Source organism: Drosophila suzukii, chromosome X (genome assembly GCF_043229965.1).
Source record: "Drosophila suzukii chromosome X, CBGP_Dsuzu_IsoJpt1.0, whole genome shotgun sequence".
NCBI lineage: Eukaryota > Metazoa > Arthropoda > Insecta > Diptera > Drosophilidae > Drosophila > Drosophila suzukii.
Genome location: NC_092084.1, coordinates 24,566,259 through 24,582,117, shown reverse-complemented (window position 1 = coordinate 24,582,117; position 15,859 = coordinate 24,566,259). Strand labels below are relative to the sequence as shown.

The 15,859-nt window shown below is 44.5% G+C and overlaps 5 protein-coding genes across 6 annotated transcripts; 3 read left to right on the top strand and 2 right to left on the bottom strand.

Annotated features, from left to right (window-relative positions):
- Positions 1–57: 57 nt before the first annotated feature.
- Positions 58–2,978, bottom strand: Ir7g (Ionotropic receptor 7g). The gene is given in 3 exon segments (XM_065867520.2): positions 58–1,059; positions 1,427–1,934; positions 2,653–2,978. Coding segments are annotated over 3 exon segments (1,836 nt in total).
- Ir7f (Ionotropic receptor 7f) lies at positions 1,561–6,204 on the top strand. Its single transcript, XM_070997578.1, has 2 exons — positions 1,561–4,682; positions 5,194–6,204. Exons 1-2 carry the CDS (start codon positions 3,660–3,662, stop codon positions 6,175–6,177), a joined length of 2,007 nt encoding a protein of 668 aa, XP_070853679.1. The 5' UTR covers positions 1,561–3,659; the 3' UTR covers positions 6,178–6,204.
- A 201-nt stretch (positions 6,205–6,405) lies between these two features.
- Ir7e (Ionotropic receptor 7e) lies at positions 6,406–8,581 on the top strand. Its single transcript, XM_017090610.3, has 2 exons — positions 6,406–7,394; positions 7,493–8,581. The coding sequence occupies exons 1-2, from the start codon at positions 6,594–6,596 to the stop codon at positions 8,504–8,506; spliced, it is 1,815 nt and encodes a 604-aa protein (XP_016946099.2). The 5' UTR covers positions 6,406–6,593; the 3' UTR covers positions 8,507–8,581.
- A 1,150-nt stretch (positions 8,582–9,731) lies between these two features.
- Positions 9,732–11,863, top strand: Ir7d (Ionotropic receptor 7d). Its single transcript, XM_017067593.3, has 2 exons — positions 9,732–10,113; positions 10,341–11,863. The coding sequence occupies exons 1-2, from the start codon at positions 9,767–9,769 to the stop codon at positions 11,779–11,781; spliced, it is 1,788 nt and encodes a 595-aa protein (XP_016923082.2). The 5' UTR covers positions 9,732–9,766; the 3' UTR covers positions 11,782–11,863.
- Positions 11,864–11,884: 21 nt separating this feature from the next.
- Positions 11,885–15,391, bottom strand: Ir7c (Ionotropic receptor 7c). Of its 2 annotated transcripts, XM_070997655.1 has the most exons (4): positions 15,308–15,391; positions 14,782–14,848; positions 13,491–14,421; positions 11,885–12,980 (listed from the first exon to the last, which is right to left on the bottom strand). In XM_070997655.1, the coding sequence occupies exons 3-4, from the start codon at positions 14,343–14,345 to the stop codon at positions 11,958–11,960; spliced, it is 1,878 nt and encodes a 625-aa protein (XP_070853756.1). In that variant the 5' UTR covers positions 14,346–14,421; positions 14,782–14,848; positions 15,308–15,391; the 3' UTR covers positions 11,885–11,957. The 2 variants fall into 2 exon arrangements, with proteins under 2 accessions (XP_070853756.1, XP_016946098.2); XM_017090609.4 differs by lacking the exon at positions 15,308–15,391 and having other exon boundaries at positions 14,782–14,934.
- Between the last annotated feature and the right edge of the window lie 468 nt (positions 15,392–15,859).

Here is a 15,859-nt window from a genome sequence, read left to right as displayed (position 1 = left end):
ACTTATTAGCAAGCTATTTTAAATAGCTATATTTATAGGAAAGATGATATATTTTGGTCACCCCGCAGCATTTGCAGCTCGTCGGGCGGCCAGGAGTTCGCCGATAAAGACGATCAGCGATAGGAAATAGAGTGCCACGGCTAGGATGTAGACCGCCCAGAGATCCGGCTGTTGGATTCGCTTCTCCCGGTAGAGAAACCGGCTGCGGAAGTAACGCTCGCTGTCCACCTGACCCGCCCAGTGGTGCAGCAGACCCACAGATCGAATGGACATGACCAGCTGGTCCAGGTGACCCACCAGATGCGAGTGCTTCTGCAGGTAAATGGCCAGTTGTTGTTCCAGAACATGCTGGAGTATAATGTGATATGAACCCGCCCGATGACCCCGCTGGGTGAGATGAAGCAGTGTATCCTGGGAGAGCACGCCAAAGTACAGGGGATGTGAGCCGGCTCCTTCGCGTAGCGAGCACCGATCCAACTGGCGCAGCACCTCCTCCTCCCGCTCCGAAGACAGAATCAGGGATCTGAGACCCAGCAGCTCCTGCAGACTGGGCACCTCCCTCATATCCTGCCACGTGGAGCGGCTCATCACCGCCGCATAGCCGCCATTGGTCAGATCCTGCAGACTTTCCGGCAATCGTTGATGCAGATGATATCGCAGGATAAAGAAGAGCAGGGCCGAGTACATAGACCTCACGACCAGGCCAAAATACAGCCAGCTGGCGAAGAGTAACTGCAGCGAAGGACGCTCTGGGGGATCGATGGGCAGGCCGAGGGCAGCGCCATATACCGCCAGGAGGAGAGCCACCCGATCCCCCGCCCCGCGTCACTGGAGCAGCACCAGGCAGTAGATGCTCAACAAGCTGGACAGCAGGCAGATCCAGGTGAGTGCCTGGAAGGGAAACGACCAGATCTCCAGGCTGGTCAGGTTGTGGGCGTTGAGCAGCAGACATCCCACCAGGCGGTTCGAGTAGTGGGGGAAAACGGGAGTCAGGTTCGACGAATACTGGATGCGCTTCCTCACATATCCAATTGCCAGGTGGGCTATACGTCCCTGGACCTGAAAAGTGGGATTATAAGTCGATACGAAAATAAGTTTTCGATTTTATTACTTAAGAAACTTAAATATACCATATATTTATAGTATGTTTTATTAAAAAATGTAAACACCTTTAAATGGAAAACAAAAATAATATTTAAAACTAAAATTTATCTACACTCCAAAAAATAGTCGCCGAGAATTTTACAAATTAGGAGTCAACGGCGATGTTTCCTATAAAAATTTTTGTTTTTTTATTTGAAAAAAGTTTCTTTGGGAAATTTTTTTTAAGTTACAAAAAGGTTGCGTTGATTTAGAACCCCAAAAATACTGGTCTAATATTTTTTTTGAGTACATGATAATTTGAAATTGTTTTTTAACAACTCACCAACTTCTGTAGCAGTTCTTTCTCCGTCCAAGTGGTTCGATTCCTCTGCTGATCCTGCAGCCCCGCGAACTGAATGCTAAAGTTCATCCGGCGCGATAATTCCTGGAGCAGTCGTCCCTCCAATCCGAGGAGCTCCCGTTGCCCCTCATCCAGTTCGAAGAAGGGCGACATTCTCCTGGCCAAAACCACCAAGGGACACCCGTTGAGATTGTGCAACTTGGAGGGAAAGTAATCGCGATGCTGCCACGATTCGCCCAGGAACTGATTGATCTTGGTGGGCTGGGAGACGTTGCACTGGCCAGGTGCTGCGTAGGGGAAGTACGTGTGGAGTAGCACCTGACCACCGGAACTCTGCGTCATCACGTTGCAGTTGATCAGCTGGTGGCGCCAGCAGTAGGCGAAAACACCCTGCATGTCCTGCGGAATCAGTGCGTCCCTCTGCTGCAGGAAGATGAAGTAGTACTCACTGGCGTCCGATTGCGCCGTATATGTGTGGATCTCAATGTCCCTAGAAAGAGAATTTGCCATTAAAATGTCATATTTAGAAAAGGTGACTCCAAAATTTCCATTCTGTTGCATATAAATTAAGTAGTTAAATCCATCTTAAACAAATTCCGTTAAATAGTCGTTTTTAATTCTCTAAAAACTAATATCTTTTAATAATTTTTAATTCCTGATGACTTAATCAAAAAGGTGACATAAAACTTTTTTAAAAAATGTATTTACACATTTTTTTAAGAACCTATATTTATGTACTTCTATTAAAATATTTTAATTTCCGAGGACTGTAAGAAAAAGGTGACCCGAAATTGAAAACTGTGACAAAATATTTTATGGAATTTAATCCGATTTAAAAAAATACAACTAAATATATATTTTAAAATTTTATAAAAATCCTGAAGATGTTATATTATTTTGCTAATATTTTACTTTTCGATAGCTTGGCAAAATGGTGACCCCAAACTTTCTTTTCACTAGCAAACAAATTTTATTATTTTATATGAAACACCTCTTAATATTTGTTTTTATTCTCTTCAAATTCAAATTGAAATTATTTCCCTTATTTCCCGCTATATTATTAAAATTTTCGCTTTCTCTCAAAAAAGGTGACACAAAACCGCACTTCCAAAGCCCATAACTTTGCCAATTTAAATCAGATTTGAAAATGGCATACCACTCAAAGTTTGTACTTTAATTCTCTATCATTATATTTATAAATTTCTTACAGCAGCGCATCCAGCGAGTCCACCAGCAGCAGATTGTGCGTCCTGGGTCCCTCGATCCGCCGCGGATTACCCAGTTCGACCAGGACCAGCTGGATGATCATGGTGTCCACGCTCTCGTAGAGCAGCTGCATGATGGTGCGGTAGAAGTTCATGGGACTGGGTCGCCGGCAGGAGAGGACCACTATAAAGGCGGGGGCGATCCGCTGGTAGAAGTCCTCGATGAAGAACCGAAGGGCCTGGGCCACGTGCTGATTTATGGCCGCCGCCTGCGTCTGGGCGCCGATGTACTTCATCGACTCGAACTGCAGCAGGCTAGTCACGTTCATGTCCGTCTGTCGGGAGCCGGGAAGAATACTGCCGGTACTATCCAATCCTCGTGGCGAATTTCGGTCCCATTTCAGGCCTCTGTTTGCATCTCATTAGGCCCTAAGTCAAACAAAACTATTGTGGGTCACGCACCGAAGTGAACAATTAGCCAGGGATTTCGGCCATCAGCTGGTCATTCGTTAATATCGGGGTTTCTATGGTCTATGAGGTGGTGGTTATGTCGATAATCGTATATTCATAGGTGCTCCCAGGTCTGATTTTTTAAGGTGGTGGGTATTGCTTCTTTGACTTATGTTTTCCGGTATTTTCTTATTCTTTACATATTCCTACGCTCTTCCTCTACAATTTGTGTATCTTTACACTTAACTCAGAGTTTTTATTAAGACAACCGATTAAAATTTTAAATAAAAAAAATATTTATTATCTATTTGTGTTAAATGAAATCAATATGTATTATATGAGATTACAAAAAAATCAAGCAATATTTTAAAATAAATCGATATGTTAACACAATACATATAAAATATATGTTTTTGATTTTTTTAGATAATATTCTATATGTAATGCGAAATTCAAAAGATTTTTTTTAGGAAAGAATATTAAATATATTTTTTTTGCTTTTTCATTTCTTTTCTCAAACATTTACTTTTAATTAGTGCAATCTCTGTTAAGATCTGACCATGAAGGACCGGAAAGCCACTCACCCAGTCCAAGTCGGTGTCCCTACCTTGCAGTCGAACCTTCAACTTTGCACCATGAACTTCAGCTACAATCCGAATCCCAGTCCCAGCTTGAGTTCCGAATCCGGGCAATCGATCTACAACACCTACCTGGAGCACTCGAGGATCGACTTGCAGGGGGAGGACGCCAATGCCCATGTGGCCAGGGCACTCCGCCTGGTCATCCAGAATGTGCTGGCCCAGCTGAGCACCACCCTGGTGGTGACCATCTCAGCCCGTCACCTGGGCACCTCCTACTGGTTCGAGTACATGATGCACAACCTGATGGACTCGTGGCGAATGGTGGCTGTCCAGCTGCTTCGCTTCCGTCCGGATTTGGTGGACAATCCGGTGCCCGGAAGGAAGCGAGTTAACTTGGTTATGGTGGACTCCTATGCCGGATTAATGTGCGCTTCTTACTTTTATTATACAACTCTATTTATATTGATTCCTTTCAGGGATTCGAACATCGCGGAAAGCAATGCGGACTTCGATGACCCGGACTACTACTTCATCTTCCTGCAGACGCGGGATAGCCATATTCCCCGGGAGCTTCAGCTGATCCTCGACCATTGCTTGGCCCACTTTTGGCTGCACTGCAACGTGATGATCCAGACCGCCCAGGTGGAGGTGCTGGTCTACACCTACTATCCTTATACAGCGGACAGTTGCCAGGAGGCTCATCCCGTGGTGGTGAATGCCTTTGATGGCCAGCGTTGGATGCAGAATTCCAAGATGTTCCCGGATAAACTCAATCAGATGCATGGTTGTCCACTCACCGTGCTCACCTGGCATCAGCCGCCCTTCGTGGAGATCGTTGAGAGTCCATCAGGACATGGCCGTTGGGCACGTGGCTTCGAGTTTCAGCTGGTGGAGCACTTGGCCCGCCAGTTGAACTTCACCCTGCAGCTGGTCGATATTCCGCTGTTGCGACCGAATGCCTATCGACTGGCGGAGGGCGCCAAGGAAGGACCCGTAGATACGGTGAGTTCACAGGATTAGGGATCTATAATATGGTTTTTGTATAAAAAATAAAAAAGCTGTAGGTATAATAAGTCCTTCAATCGAAAAGTTTTTAAATACATAATGGTATAGGAGAAATAAATATTTAAAATTTTATGTTCAAAGCGATAAATGTTTAAATGTAATATTAAATATTTGAATTTACTAATTTTCTTTTATCAGTGGAGAACATATTTTGGAAATTTCGTACAACGTTCAATTTCTTTATATCCAACCAAATATTTTCTCTGCATTTTTGACAGTCGTAATTTATTTGAAGTTAAGGTCAGCTTTTTTTAAATTTACAAAGAACGTTAGAAAATTTGTATAAACATGAAGATATTTTTCAATAATGTAAATTTAATAAATTCCAGGAATTGGATCTAAAATGTAGAATAATTTGTATCAAACTCAGGGCGAATATTTTTTTGGGTGTAATCTTTTAATGTTAAAGCAAACTAAACATATACCCTTTATAAAACCCACTTTATAGCTCCTGCAGCGCAAAGCCAACCTGAGCATGGGCTATTTCCGAAGGACGGCTCGCCGGAATCAACTGCTGACCTCACCCATGTCGTACTACTCCGCCAACCTGGTGGCCGTCCTCCAGTTGGATCGCTATCGCCTCAGCTCCCTCGCCCTCTTGGCGTTTCCCTTCCAGCTGTCCGTCTGGTTGCTCCTGCTCTTGGCTCTGCTCATCCACCTGGGTCTCCATCTGCCGGGGAGGAGATCAAATCACGATGGTGGCGGGGGACTGCAGGTGGTGGGCCTGCTTTTGGGGGCCGCCTTGGCCCGCCTGCCACGCCCCTGGAGGCATCGCTTCATCGCCGCCCACTGGCTGTGGGCCAGCATACCCCTGAGGATATGCTACCAATCCCTGCTCTTTCACCTGATCCGCATGCAGTTGTATAACACACCATTCTTTTCCCTGGAGCAACTGCTGGCGGAGGGTTTCGAGGGTATTTGCACGGCCAATACCGAGCGAGTGCTCCTCGAAATGCCACTGCTGTCCCGGAATCCGAATAGCTTTCATTCCGTGGACACCTTCTCCGATTGGGAGGTCTTGAATGCCCTCCAGAGGGATAGAAATGGGAAAATGTTCGCCGTGACCAATCAGGATGTTACCCAAGCTTTTCTGCACTCCTTTAGTCAAACCGATGCCTATCACGTGCTCAAACAGCACGTGAATGTGGAGTATGTCGGAATATATATGCCCAAGCACTCGTATCTCTACGAGAAGGTGGACGACTGCATCCGGCGGCTGGACACCAGTGGATTCATCCACGCCTGGCGACGGGCAGCCTTTGTCGACGACCATTGGAAGGAACAGGTGCCGCTGGCCAGCCGGAGGTACATCAACCACTCCAAGCTCTGTGGGATTTACGTCGTCATGGGAGTAATGTACCTCATTGCCGGTCTCGTGTTCGCCGGGGAACTCATCCTCCGGCGGAGGAGCTGGAGAGCTTTTAAATTCTAATAAATAATTGGAATAAGAGTCATATCAGATTTATATATAATTTATTAATAGAAAAAGGAAACTTATTAATGTAGTAACTCCAAAATCAATAATATATAATTGTTCTCAAAATAAGAAATAGATAATATCTATGGTTTGTTTCTGGAAATATTTTTAAAGAATTTTTTAATAGGCTTAAGAATTTTGTATCGAGGAGTTTGCATTGTTATTGAGGTTAACCCACATAAGTAGTGGCAAAGTACGATGTTGACCTAATTTTCCGGGTAAAGTTAGAAATCCTATTTGGTTGCACCACAACCATTAATCATGGAAAACTTTTCCGGGTAATTAGCTTGAAAGTAACACAAAAGAACCAAGAACCTGGTAGGGATATGGATATGGATAGCACTCATTGAGCGACTTCCAGTCCCGGCGGGATGAACATCAGCGCACTGCTCAACTCATACTACGATTTGTCCGGGGAGCAGATGAACCACATCAACGAGTTCGTGGCCCGGGCCCTGCTCCACGTGGTCCACCACTACATCCTCAGTGTGACCCCGTCGCTGGTCCTAACCCTCTGCTGCCGGAGCAATCACACGTGCAATTTCTACAACGAGATGATGAGCACATTGTTCCGGCAATGGGGATTGGCCCCGGTGCAAATCGTGAATGTGAAGAGTGGTGTACCGTGGCATCCGGTTCCGGGTCGTCGGCATTTCAACGTCATCTTTACGGACTCCTTTGCCGCTTTCGAGGAGATCCGGATGGAGTACTATGCCCGGGAGTACAACTACAATGAGCACTACTTCATCTTCCTCCAGGCCAGGGATCGTCTGCTGCAGAGTGAGATGCGGCTGATCTTCGACTATTGCTGGCGCTATCAGTTGATCCACTGCAGTATCCAGGTGCAAAAGTCCAATGGGGACGTCCTGTTCTACAGTTACTATCCCTTTGGGGAGCGGGGTTGTCGAGATATGGAACCGCAGCTGATCAATCGCTATAATGGCAGTATGCTGGTGGAACCGGAACTATTCCCCCGGAAGTTGAGAAACTTCTTTGGTTGCCCTTTGAGATGTGCCCTGTGGAATGTGCCACCTTTTCTAAAACTGAACAAGGCCCAGTTGGTAAACGGAGGCTACGAGGGTCGTCTGCTTCTGGCTCTCGCTGAGAAGATGAACTTCACCATCGCCGTGCGCAAGGTGAATGCAAATGTGAGGGAAGAGGCCCTCGAAATGGTGAGTTCCAAGTAAATTTACAACATCCAATTGATCCTTAAGTATTTTTCTTTCTGTGTAGAAAATATTTTTAATAATTTCTCTTCCTTTTTTCCCAGCTGCAACGTGGCGAGGCGGACCTAACTCTGGGCGGGATCAGGCAAACGGTGGGTCGAAGCACGGTGGCCACCTCGACGAACAATTACCACCAGACCCGCGAGGTTTTCGGAGTCCTGGCCTCCAGCTATGAGCTCAGCTCCTTCGACATTCTCTTCTATCCCTACCGCCTACAAATCTGGATGGGAATCCTCGGCGTGGTGGCCCTGTCCGCCCTCCTCCAGCTGGCCGTGGACAGAATGTTGAGGGAGCGCCTGCGATCGCGGGCCTGGATGAATCTAGAGTTGATCTTCGTGGGCATGCCGCTACTGGAAACCCCAAGATCGCACACCGCTCGTCTCTATTGCCTAATGCTTATGCTGTACACCCTGATCATCCGGACTATCTACCAGGGATTGCTGTACCATCTGATACGAACTCACCAGCTGAATCGTTGGCCACAGACCATTGAATCACTGGTGCAAAAGAACTACACGGTGGTGCTGACGCCCATTGTCCAGGAGGCGCTCGACGAGATTCCCAGTGTGCAGCACATGAGATTCCGGCTGCTGGAATCCAACTCCGAGTTGGATCCCCTGTACTTCCTGGAGGCCAATCACCAGCTGAGGAAACATGTGACCGCCTCCGCCCTGGACATTTTCATCCACTTCAATCGCCTGAGTGCGGAGAGGATCCATCAGAAAGGCCAACAGGGAACGGGAGCCCACTTCGAGATCGTTCCCGAGGACATCATCAATATGCAGTTGACCATGTACCTGGCCAAGCACTCCTTTCTCATCGACCAGATGAACGAGGAGATCATGTGGATGAGGTCCGTGGGTCTGCTGTCCTTTTGGGCCAGGTGGGAACTGGTCGAGAGCTATCTGCGCAACGACCACACCTACCAGATTCTGGGAATCATGGAGCTGTATGCCATATTCTTGATGGTAATGGTGGGTCTGATCGTGGGCCTAATCGTCTTCATCCTGGAACTTGCCTCCCTGCGATCGGTGTATTTGAGAAAACTGTTCTTGTAGTAGAGAACTTTGGGAAACATTTAGCTATATATAATATAATATTTATAAGACCCTAAGTTTTGTACTAATCGTAGACTTTAGAAAATACTTTTATAAAAATATTACAAAATTTAAAAATGCCTAAAAATGAACGAACCTTTAATGCGCTATTCTGTTTAATTTGAGTATCAATTGATAAATAAGTAAATAAACTATAAAAATAATATTAAGTTCCTTTATAGTAATATATCCTGAAACGTATATTGCTTTAAATGTTTTTATAAAAATCTTATGACATATAAATATGTCGTACCCTAAAGGTAAAGGTTTAAATATTTGAATGAGAGTTAATAAATTTTCTAATTAATTATGAGAACAATACCCACCCAATCATATATAAATAGTATTCTTTCCTAAAACCAAAATTAAGAGGTATTTTAGATTTCCGAATTAAAGATAGATTTTTTGTTCCAAGTGTGGGTGACTTCCAGGGACCGTGTGGTTGCGATGGAGGCCAGGACATTATCCAGCTATTTGTAAACCTCTTACGGTCGACATGGCGTTTGCATGAACCTGACACTGACGGGGTTTTTCACCTCCCCCCCTCGGAAAACCACCCACCCGCCAACCGACGACCTCCTGAAACCCCACTCCACACCACCCACAGGTGTGTGTGTCTGTGCCGCTGATGGTGTTAATTTATGGTTATGCGTCTCATGCATAATACTGACACGGAACCTGTCACGCACATGCCTCCGGAGCGGGTCACGTGGGTGGCGGGTTGACTAGGTGGTTGGATGGTTGAATGGTTGGGTGGTGGCCAAGGGGTACTCGCCTGTATGCAGCAATTAGTTTAAGTGATGAACACAGATTTGTTAATGCATTACCTTTACAGGCTCGGTCCTAGAATTAATTTCAATCGCTCGGGATTACGTTTTTGTGAAAGTCAAATAACTGATTTGTAAAATCTCGTGGCTGAAAAGGGCGTTTTATAGCTATAAGCCAAGCTAAGCTTATTTGTATTGTCCTCTTTATTTACTATAAAAAAATTCATCATAGATATATTTAAAAGTCTCGAACTTAAAAAGTACTAATAGTCAAACATTGTAACGATTTTTCTGGAATGTCATAAACCTATGCGACGCACCGTACACATTGCAGATCTTAAAAAATTGATATTGAACCCCCAAAGTCCCTTGCCAAAACAGTTCTACCCCTGAAATGCCAAAAACCAAATCAAATAAATTCTCAAAAAATGTGGCCAAATGCTTCATTTTCATCATGGAACTCCGTTGTGTTGTGACAGTGCTCCTAGGTCTTTTTGGAGCCCAGGCTTTTTTGTGGCCCTACCATCATCCTCTGGAGGACCACCTGGCCACCAAGATCTCCAGCACTCTTCAAAAGATCTTCAACAACGCATTTGCGGTTTATAATCTTAGTGTGTTTATTAGCACCGCTTACGAACAAATGGACAGGGATCAGGTGTTTCTGGTGCATCGAGTTTTGTACCAAAGTCTGTATGCTCCGGGTTCTCCAGTGCCCGTTGTCCTGGCCTCCCAATTGAGCCGGAAGATGGCCACCCAAGTGATCACCCAGTTGCTCTTCGTCCAGAATGCCAAACAGGCCATGTAAGTTGTAATTTTCTAGGATAATTATTTATTTAATATTAAATATCATTTGGTAATATTTGGTATTGGACCCGCATTTTTGTACTGCCCATCAATTTATTTTATAGACCCATATAATTAACACAATATTTTGTTAAAGAGCCATTGGTTATTATAGATAGGATGGCAGATCGAAATCATGTAGCCTACTAATTTATCTACTTCTTGTTTAATGATGTCCAATTTAGAGCCATTGCCGATAACGTTGAGAGCAACAACCTGTGCGTTATCGTATTGCTGAGTTGCAAGCCGTATTCGGAGCAACGTTCCATTATGACCAAGATTTTTGGGTATTTCCTGCTGCAGCGCTATAACATCAACGTGATAATCCTGGTGCCCAGTTTGCAGGGAGTTCGCGCCTTTAATGTCTTGCCGTACACCCCCACAAGTTGCGGAAGCATAGAGCCAGTGGAACTCGACCTAAAGAATTCCGAATTGTGGGACGTATATCCAACTCGATTAAAGAATCTGCATGGCTGTCCGTTGAGCGTAATCGTGTGGGATATTCCGCCCTATATGAAGGTTCACTGGGAGAGGAATGATTCGACGCAGATGTTGGATGGATTGGATGGAAAGCTAATGAGTATTTTGGCCGACAAGATGAACTTCACCCTGAAACTGATTCCAAACGAACCACCAGGGCTTTTGGGTGGAGCCAGCTTTTTTAATGGCACTTTCACGGGGGCCTACAAAATGCTCCGCGAGAGGAAGGCCAATATGACCATAGGATGTGCTGCTTGCACACCGGAAAGGTCCACCTACTTGGCCGCCACGAGTCCCTACAGTCAGATGGGCTATATAATAGTGATGCAGGTGAGGAGTGGCTATAGCATCTATGAAGTGATGCTGTTCCCTTTTAAAAGATACACCTGGTTGTTGCTTGTCTTGATCCTTGCCCTCCACAAGATCCTGGGTAGATGGTGGCGGATGCCGTCTCCCGTTTTGGCCGGATGGATGCTCTGGATCTTTGTCATTCGGGCCAGTTACGAGGCATCCGTTTTCAACTTTATACACAGCGCCCCATTGAAGCCCGCCCCGCAAACTTTGGAGCAAGCTATGAGCAGTGGTTTTAGATTCATCACCGATCACGCCACCTATCGGATGACCTGGAAACTTCCGGCTTTTCGGGGGAAAACTACAATCTCCGCGGGACAACCGGTGGGTATTTTCGATGCTCTGCTGAATGCTTCCTCGAAAACGGGTGCCTTTACCAGTCTCACCTTTCTGGCCGATCACCTGGTCAAACATAGAAGTCATCGCAATAAGCTTCTGATTTTGGCCGAAAAGATCGTCGACAATATGCTTTGCATATACTTTCCATACGGTTCCTATTTCGCCTGGGAGATCAACAATCTGCTCTTTAACTTACGCAGTTTTGGCATTTTCCAGCACCACTCGCAGATCCTCGCCTGGAACAGCATGCCTACCACCTCGGATGCCTCGGGTAAACTGATTCATTCCACCCATGAGAGTGTCGCCACGGGATTTGCCGAGTCCATGGGTTTCGTCCTGGCAGCCTTGAATTGCCTGATGGGAGCCCTCTGCGTTTCCATTGGCGTCTTTGGCCTGGAGCTGCTCAGTCAAAGGCTACGCTGGCCGGGATTAGCTTGGCTAATGGAGAGAGTTTAAGTAAAAGCTCTGTAAAAGTATTGTTAATAATAACCGTGGCTGAGCTACCGTTGAAACTCCCCAAGTAAATAAGAGTATTTTAACTGGAATCTGAATCCCATATTTATATTTTATTTTATTAATATTATTAAATTATTTATTATAGTTAAATATGTGTTATTGTTGTAGTAAATAGCTTATGCCGTGTATCGATTGATTGCATTCAAAGCCCTTCCTAATAGCGGGTGCTTCCTGGCCAAAAGTTCCAGAATAAAGACGAGGATGGCCAGGAATTGAAGTCCTGAACAGCACAGGAATACTCCACCCAGTCGCCAGATGGTCAGAGGCATGGGTTCCATATTGCGCCGCTTGGCCAGCCGTTCGATGCGGTCCAGATACATCCTGCGGTATCGATACACGATGCCCGATGACATCATGGCCAAGAGGAGGCGATCCACGCGTCGTTTGAAGAAGGAGTGCGGTCGCATATAGAGGGTCAGGGGGGCGGTCATCAGGGGATCCGGCAGGACGGTCAGATGCCTTACATTTGGCCCGGATCGATAGTCAAACTCGTAGACAGTGGGTTGCAGCAGCGGCACCGCAATTCCCGGATTATCTTCGTCCCGAAGGCGAGCCAATGAGGTCTCCATCGAGAACACCGTTTTGATATTGCTTCTGGGCACCGAGCCCTGGAAGATCGGAAGCAGGGCGGGCAGCATATGGAACTCATAGTTCTGAGCCATCACCTCTCCTAGGGTTTTTAGCGGCGATCTCACCTCCACATCCTGCAGCAGGAGATACAACTGACCCGTGTAGGCGGCTCGTAGGACCAGGGTTTGCAGGAGCCATAAGATCAGCAGATATCTGGCGAAGTTCCTGCGTGGATTGTACAACGACAGGCCGCCCAGCAGACTGCTAACCATGCCCAGATACGGATGAGTGTTGTGCCTGCCCAGCACTAGGTTCCTCAATACCGGCACTGCGGCAATTCTCAGTAGGGCCATGAGCAGAAAAGCTAGGATCAGGCTAACCAGGATGCAGGACCATATGATGTAGCGGAAGGGGCGGGTCAATCGCTGCATGGGCGTCATGGATCCCCCACTCGGAATCAGCAGAACAATCGGAAAACTCGTATAGGAAATACTGGGCAGCATCAGATCCGAACGGGCCTTATTGTACAAGAAGCACACGAACGTCATATTCGCCTCGCCATCGACCATCTGCAAAGGATTACGTATACTTGATATAATATAAGTGCATTACGTATATGAACAGCTGGCGGAATAAATATTCTGGGCCACAATCAATTTATAAATTTGTCGTTAATTTTTTTTGGTATTTAAAACCCCTTCTTATTATTTGTTCTCTTTTTTTTAACAAAACTCGAATTCTTGAAGTTTACGTATACAATTTAAACTAAAATTGTATTACGTATAGGACCAGTTTTCGGGATAATTATATGCCTTGATATGTGGTATTCAGACTTGACCAAAATTAGTTTATACATTATTTTAATGCTTAAAACCTTTGTTAAATATATTTAAAAGCTGGAGTGTGTAAAGCTGAAGAATTCGCGTATACACACATAATTTTAAATACGAGGGAGAAAATATTAGATTCGATGCTAATCATTTTTACTTAAGCCATTTTCTTATTCAATGAAAAAAATGTATATAAAGATAATTGTTTAATTTTGTATTATCAAACCTAAAATAAATAAAACAACTTACCATTTTGAGAATGCCCGTATAATTTCCATCGGGCAGGATTTCGCCGCGGTCCTTGTCCTTTCGCTCCACCATTTTAATGGTGAAGTTCATTCGCTCGGCCAGGGATCGGAAGATCATGCCCTCGATGCCGCGCATGATCCGTCCACCCGGATTCTTGGGATCATCCTCGATGATCACATATGGCTGGTGCTCAAAGGTGACGGCCACCAGTTCGCAGCCGTACAGGTTGACCAGTTTGCTAGGGAAGAGCGGCTTGGTGAGGCCATATCCCGTGGCCGGTGCCGGCAGATCCTGGAAGGCGGTATAGTAAACGGGCAGCGAGGATTGACACCGATGTGGACCATAAGGATAGTAGGTGTACAACTGGACAGTTCCGTCTCGCTGTAGAAATACATTCACATTCAGCACATACATATTTAACAAACGCCGAAACATGATCTTCACGGACTCCATGGGCTGCTCCTCCAGCCCAGTATAGACCACCACAAAGTAGCCATTCCGCTTGTACGAACTTCCCGGCTGATTGAGATACATCTCTAGACGGAAATAGGAACGCAGACTGTCCAGGAACCAAATGGCCATGGGTCTGCCGGTCAGTCCACTCGGTGGCGGCAGTTCTGCATTCGTCTCCGTCAACTCTAAGCGATCATCCTCCAGCAGGAACTGGATTCTACCCGTTTTCGAGGATCTGACCAGGGCGGCGTCTATCAGATCGTTGTGGATGTCCCGACTCTCGCGACTGGTGGCGAACTGCACCACCGCCAGCGGAGTGCTGGTGGCCCTTCCATAGAAGTTATCGATGGCCCAGACCAGGGCGTAGACCAGGCTCACATTGTGCACCGCACTGGGCAACATCGTGATCCACCAATGGCTCCTCGCCAACTGACGTCCTGCACTTTGCCAACCATCCTGTGCATGATGGGTTGCCACACTGGAAAAAAAGGTGATTATACTTTAACAAAAAAAATTCCTTTGTTTTAAATATTAGAGAAAACTAACTAAAATGTAATGATTAATTAGGGTATATAGTAATTTATAGTATTTTTACACAGGACAAGCAACAAGAAATCGTGAAGACATTCATTATCATAAATATCCAAGAAATGAGAATATTATTATTATTATTTTATTATTATTATAACTACATTTATACAATGTAATCTAAGATCTAAAATTCATTAATACAATATTTTCTAATTAAAAAAATATTTTAAAATTTATTTATTTGTTTTTTAGTTTACTTTTTTATAGCAGTCTTATACACAATTTTTCCTGTGCACTAGCTCATTACCATTATCTAAACAGGAATCACTTAACTGACGGGTCAAATTGCGTGCTGAAAGCTCTATCGGCGGCATCTGAAAATGCAAATGCACAATAAATTAACTTCAAATATATAATATTTAAATATATGTAAACATCAGCGGACTATTGCTTTCACAGTTTTGTGTAAATAAAGCAAAGGGCAAGGTAAGGCAAGCCAATTGTAAGTTAAGTTTTGAATGTAGGTTAAAGAAAATATTTTCGATTAAATTTGATTACTACGCCAATTTCTCATTAACAACTAAACATATTTTAAAGGTGTTTAGTTTGCATTGCAATTTTTCGGCAAGTCAGAAATGACTTTTAAAAAGTAAGCATAAGAGCGAATTATATACAAATAAACTTAAGACTGTAATAAAAATAATTGTTTAAAGAAAAAATTATATTTGTTTATAGGAATGAAATAAATGTAAGTAGCAATTGATCTTTAAAATAAATTTCCCTATATTTCTTACAATATTTTTTAAAAATCAATTTTATACTGGATTGCTTACGCATTTTACCGACAACAATCGTGATTAAATGTAGATAACTTTGGGCCGTGAGTAATTTAATAATGATCAGAGGCTGGTTAATCTGAACCTGAGCCAACCAAAGGTCGCTGTACCGAGTTGAAGAAATGCACTGGCTCTTTCTTTCGCACTTTTCGCTGACCTTTGCAAAACCACCCGCTGGGGTGACAGAAACTTTTGTTTCTTGTGTCGCTACAACCTCCACCACCGCTGACCTCAGCAAACCTCGGTGGTTGTATGGGTGGTGGTGCTGTCTGCAATTGTGGAGGTTGTGGTGACACGATAAGACGATCGCCGAAGAAGAATTCCATGGATCGACGCTTGAAGGGCAGCCCCACCACGGCCCCCAACAAAATCCAGGGGCGGATTCAGGTGAATAAAGGTATACATTAAAAATAATTACGACTGACAATTAGAGCATTAAATTATTTGATAATTTATTTTATTAAGAAAATATATTTCTATTAGGGATAGTAGTAATCATATTTACTACATTTTATTTTGTTCCCTTCTATTAAACAAATTTTATTTAGC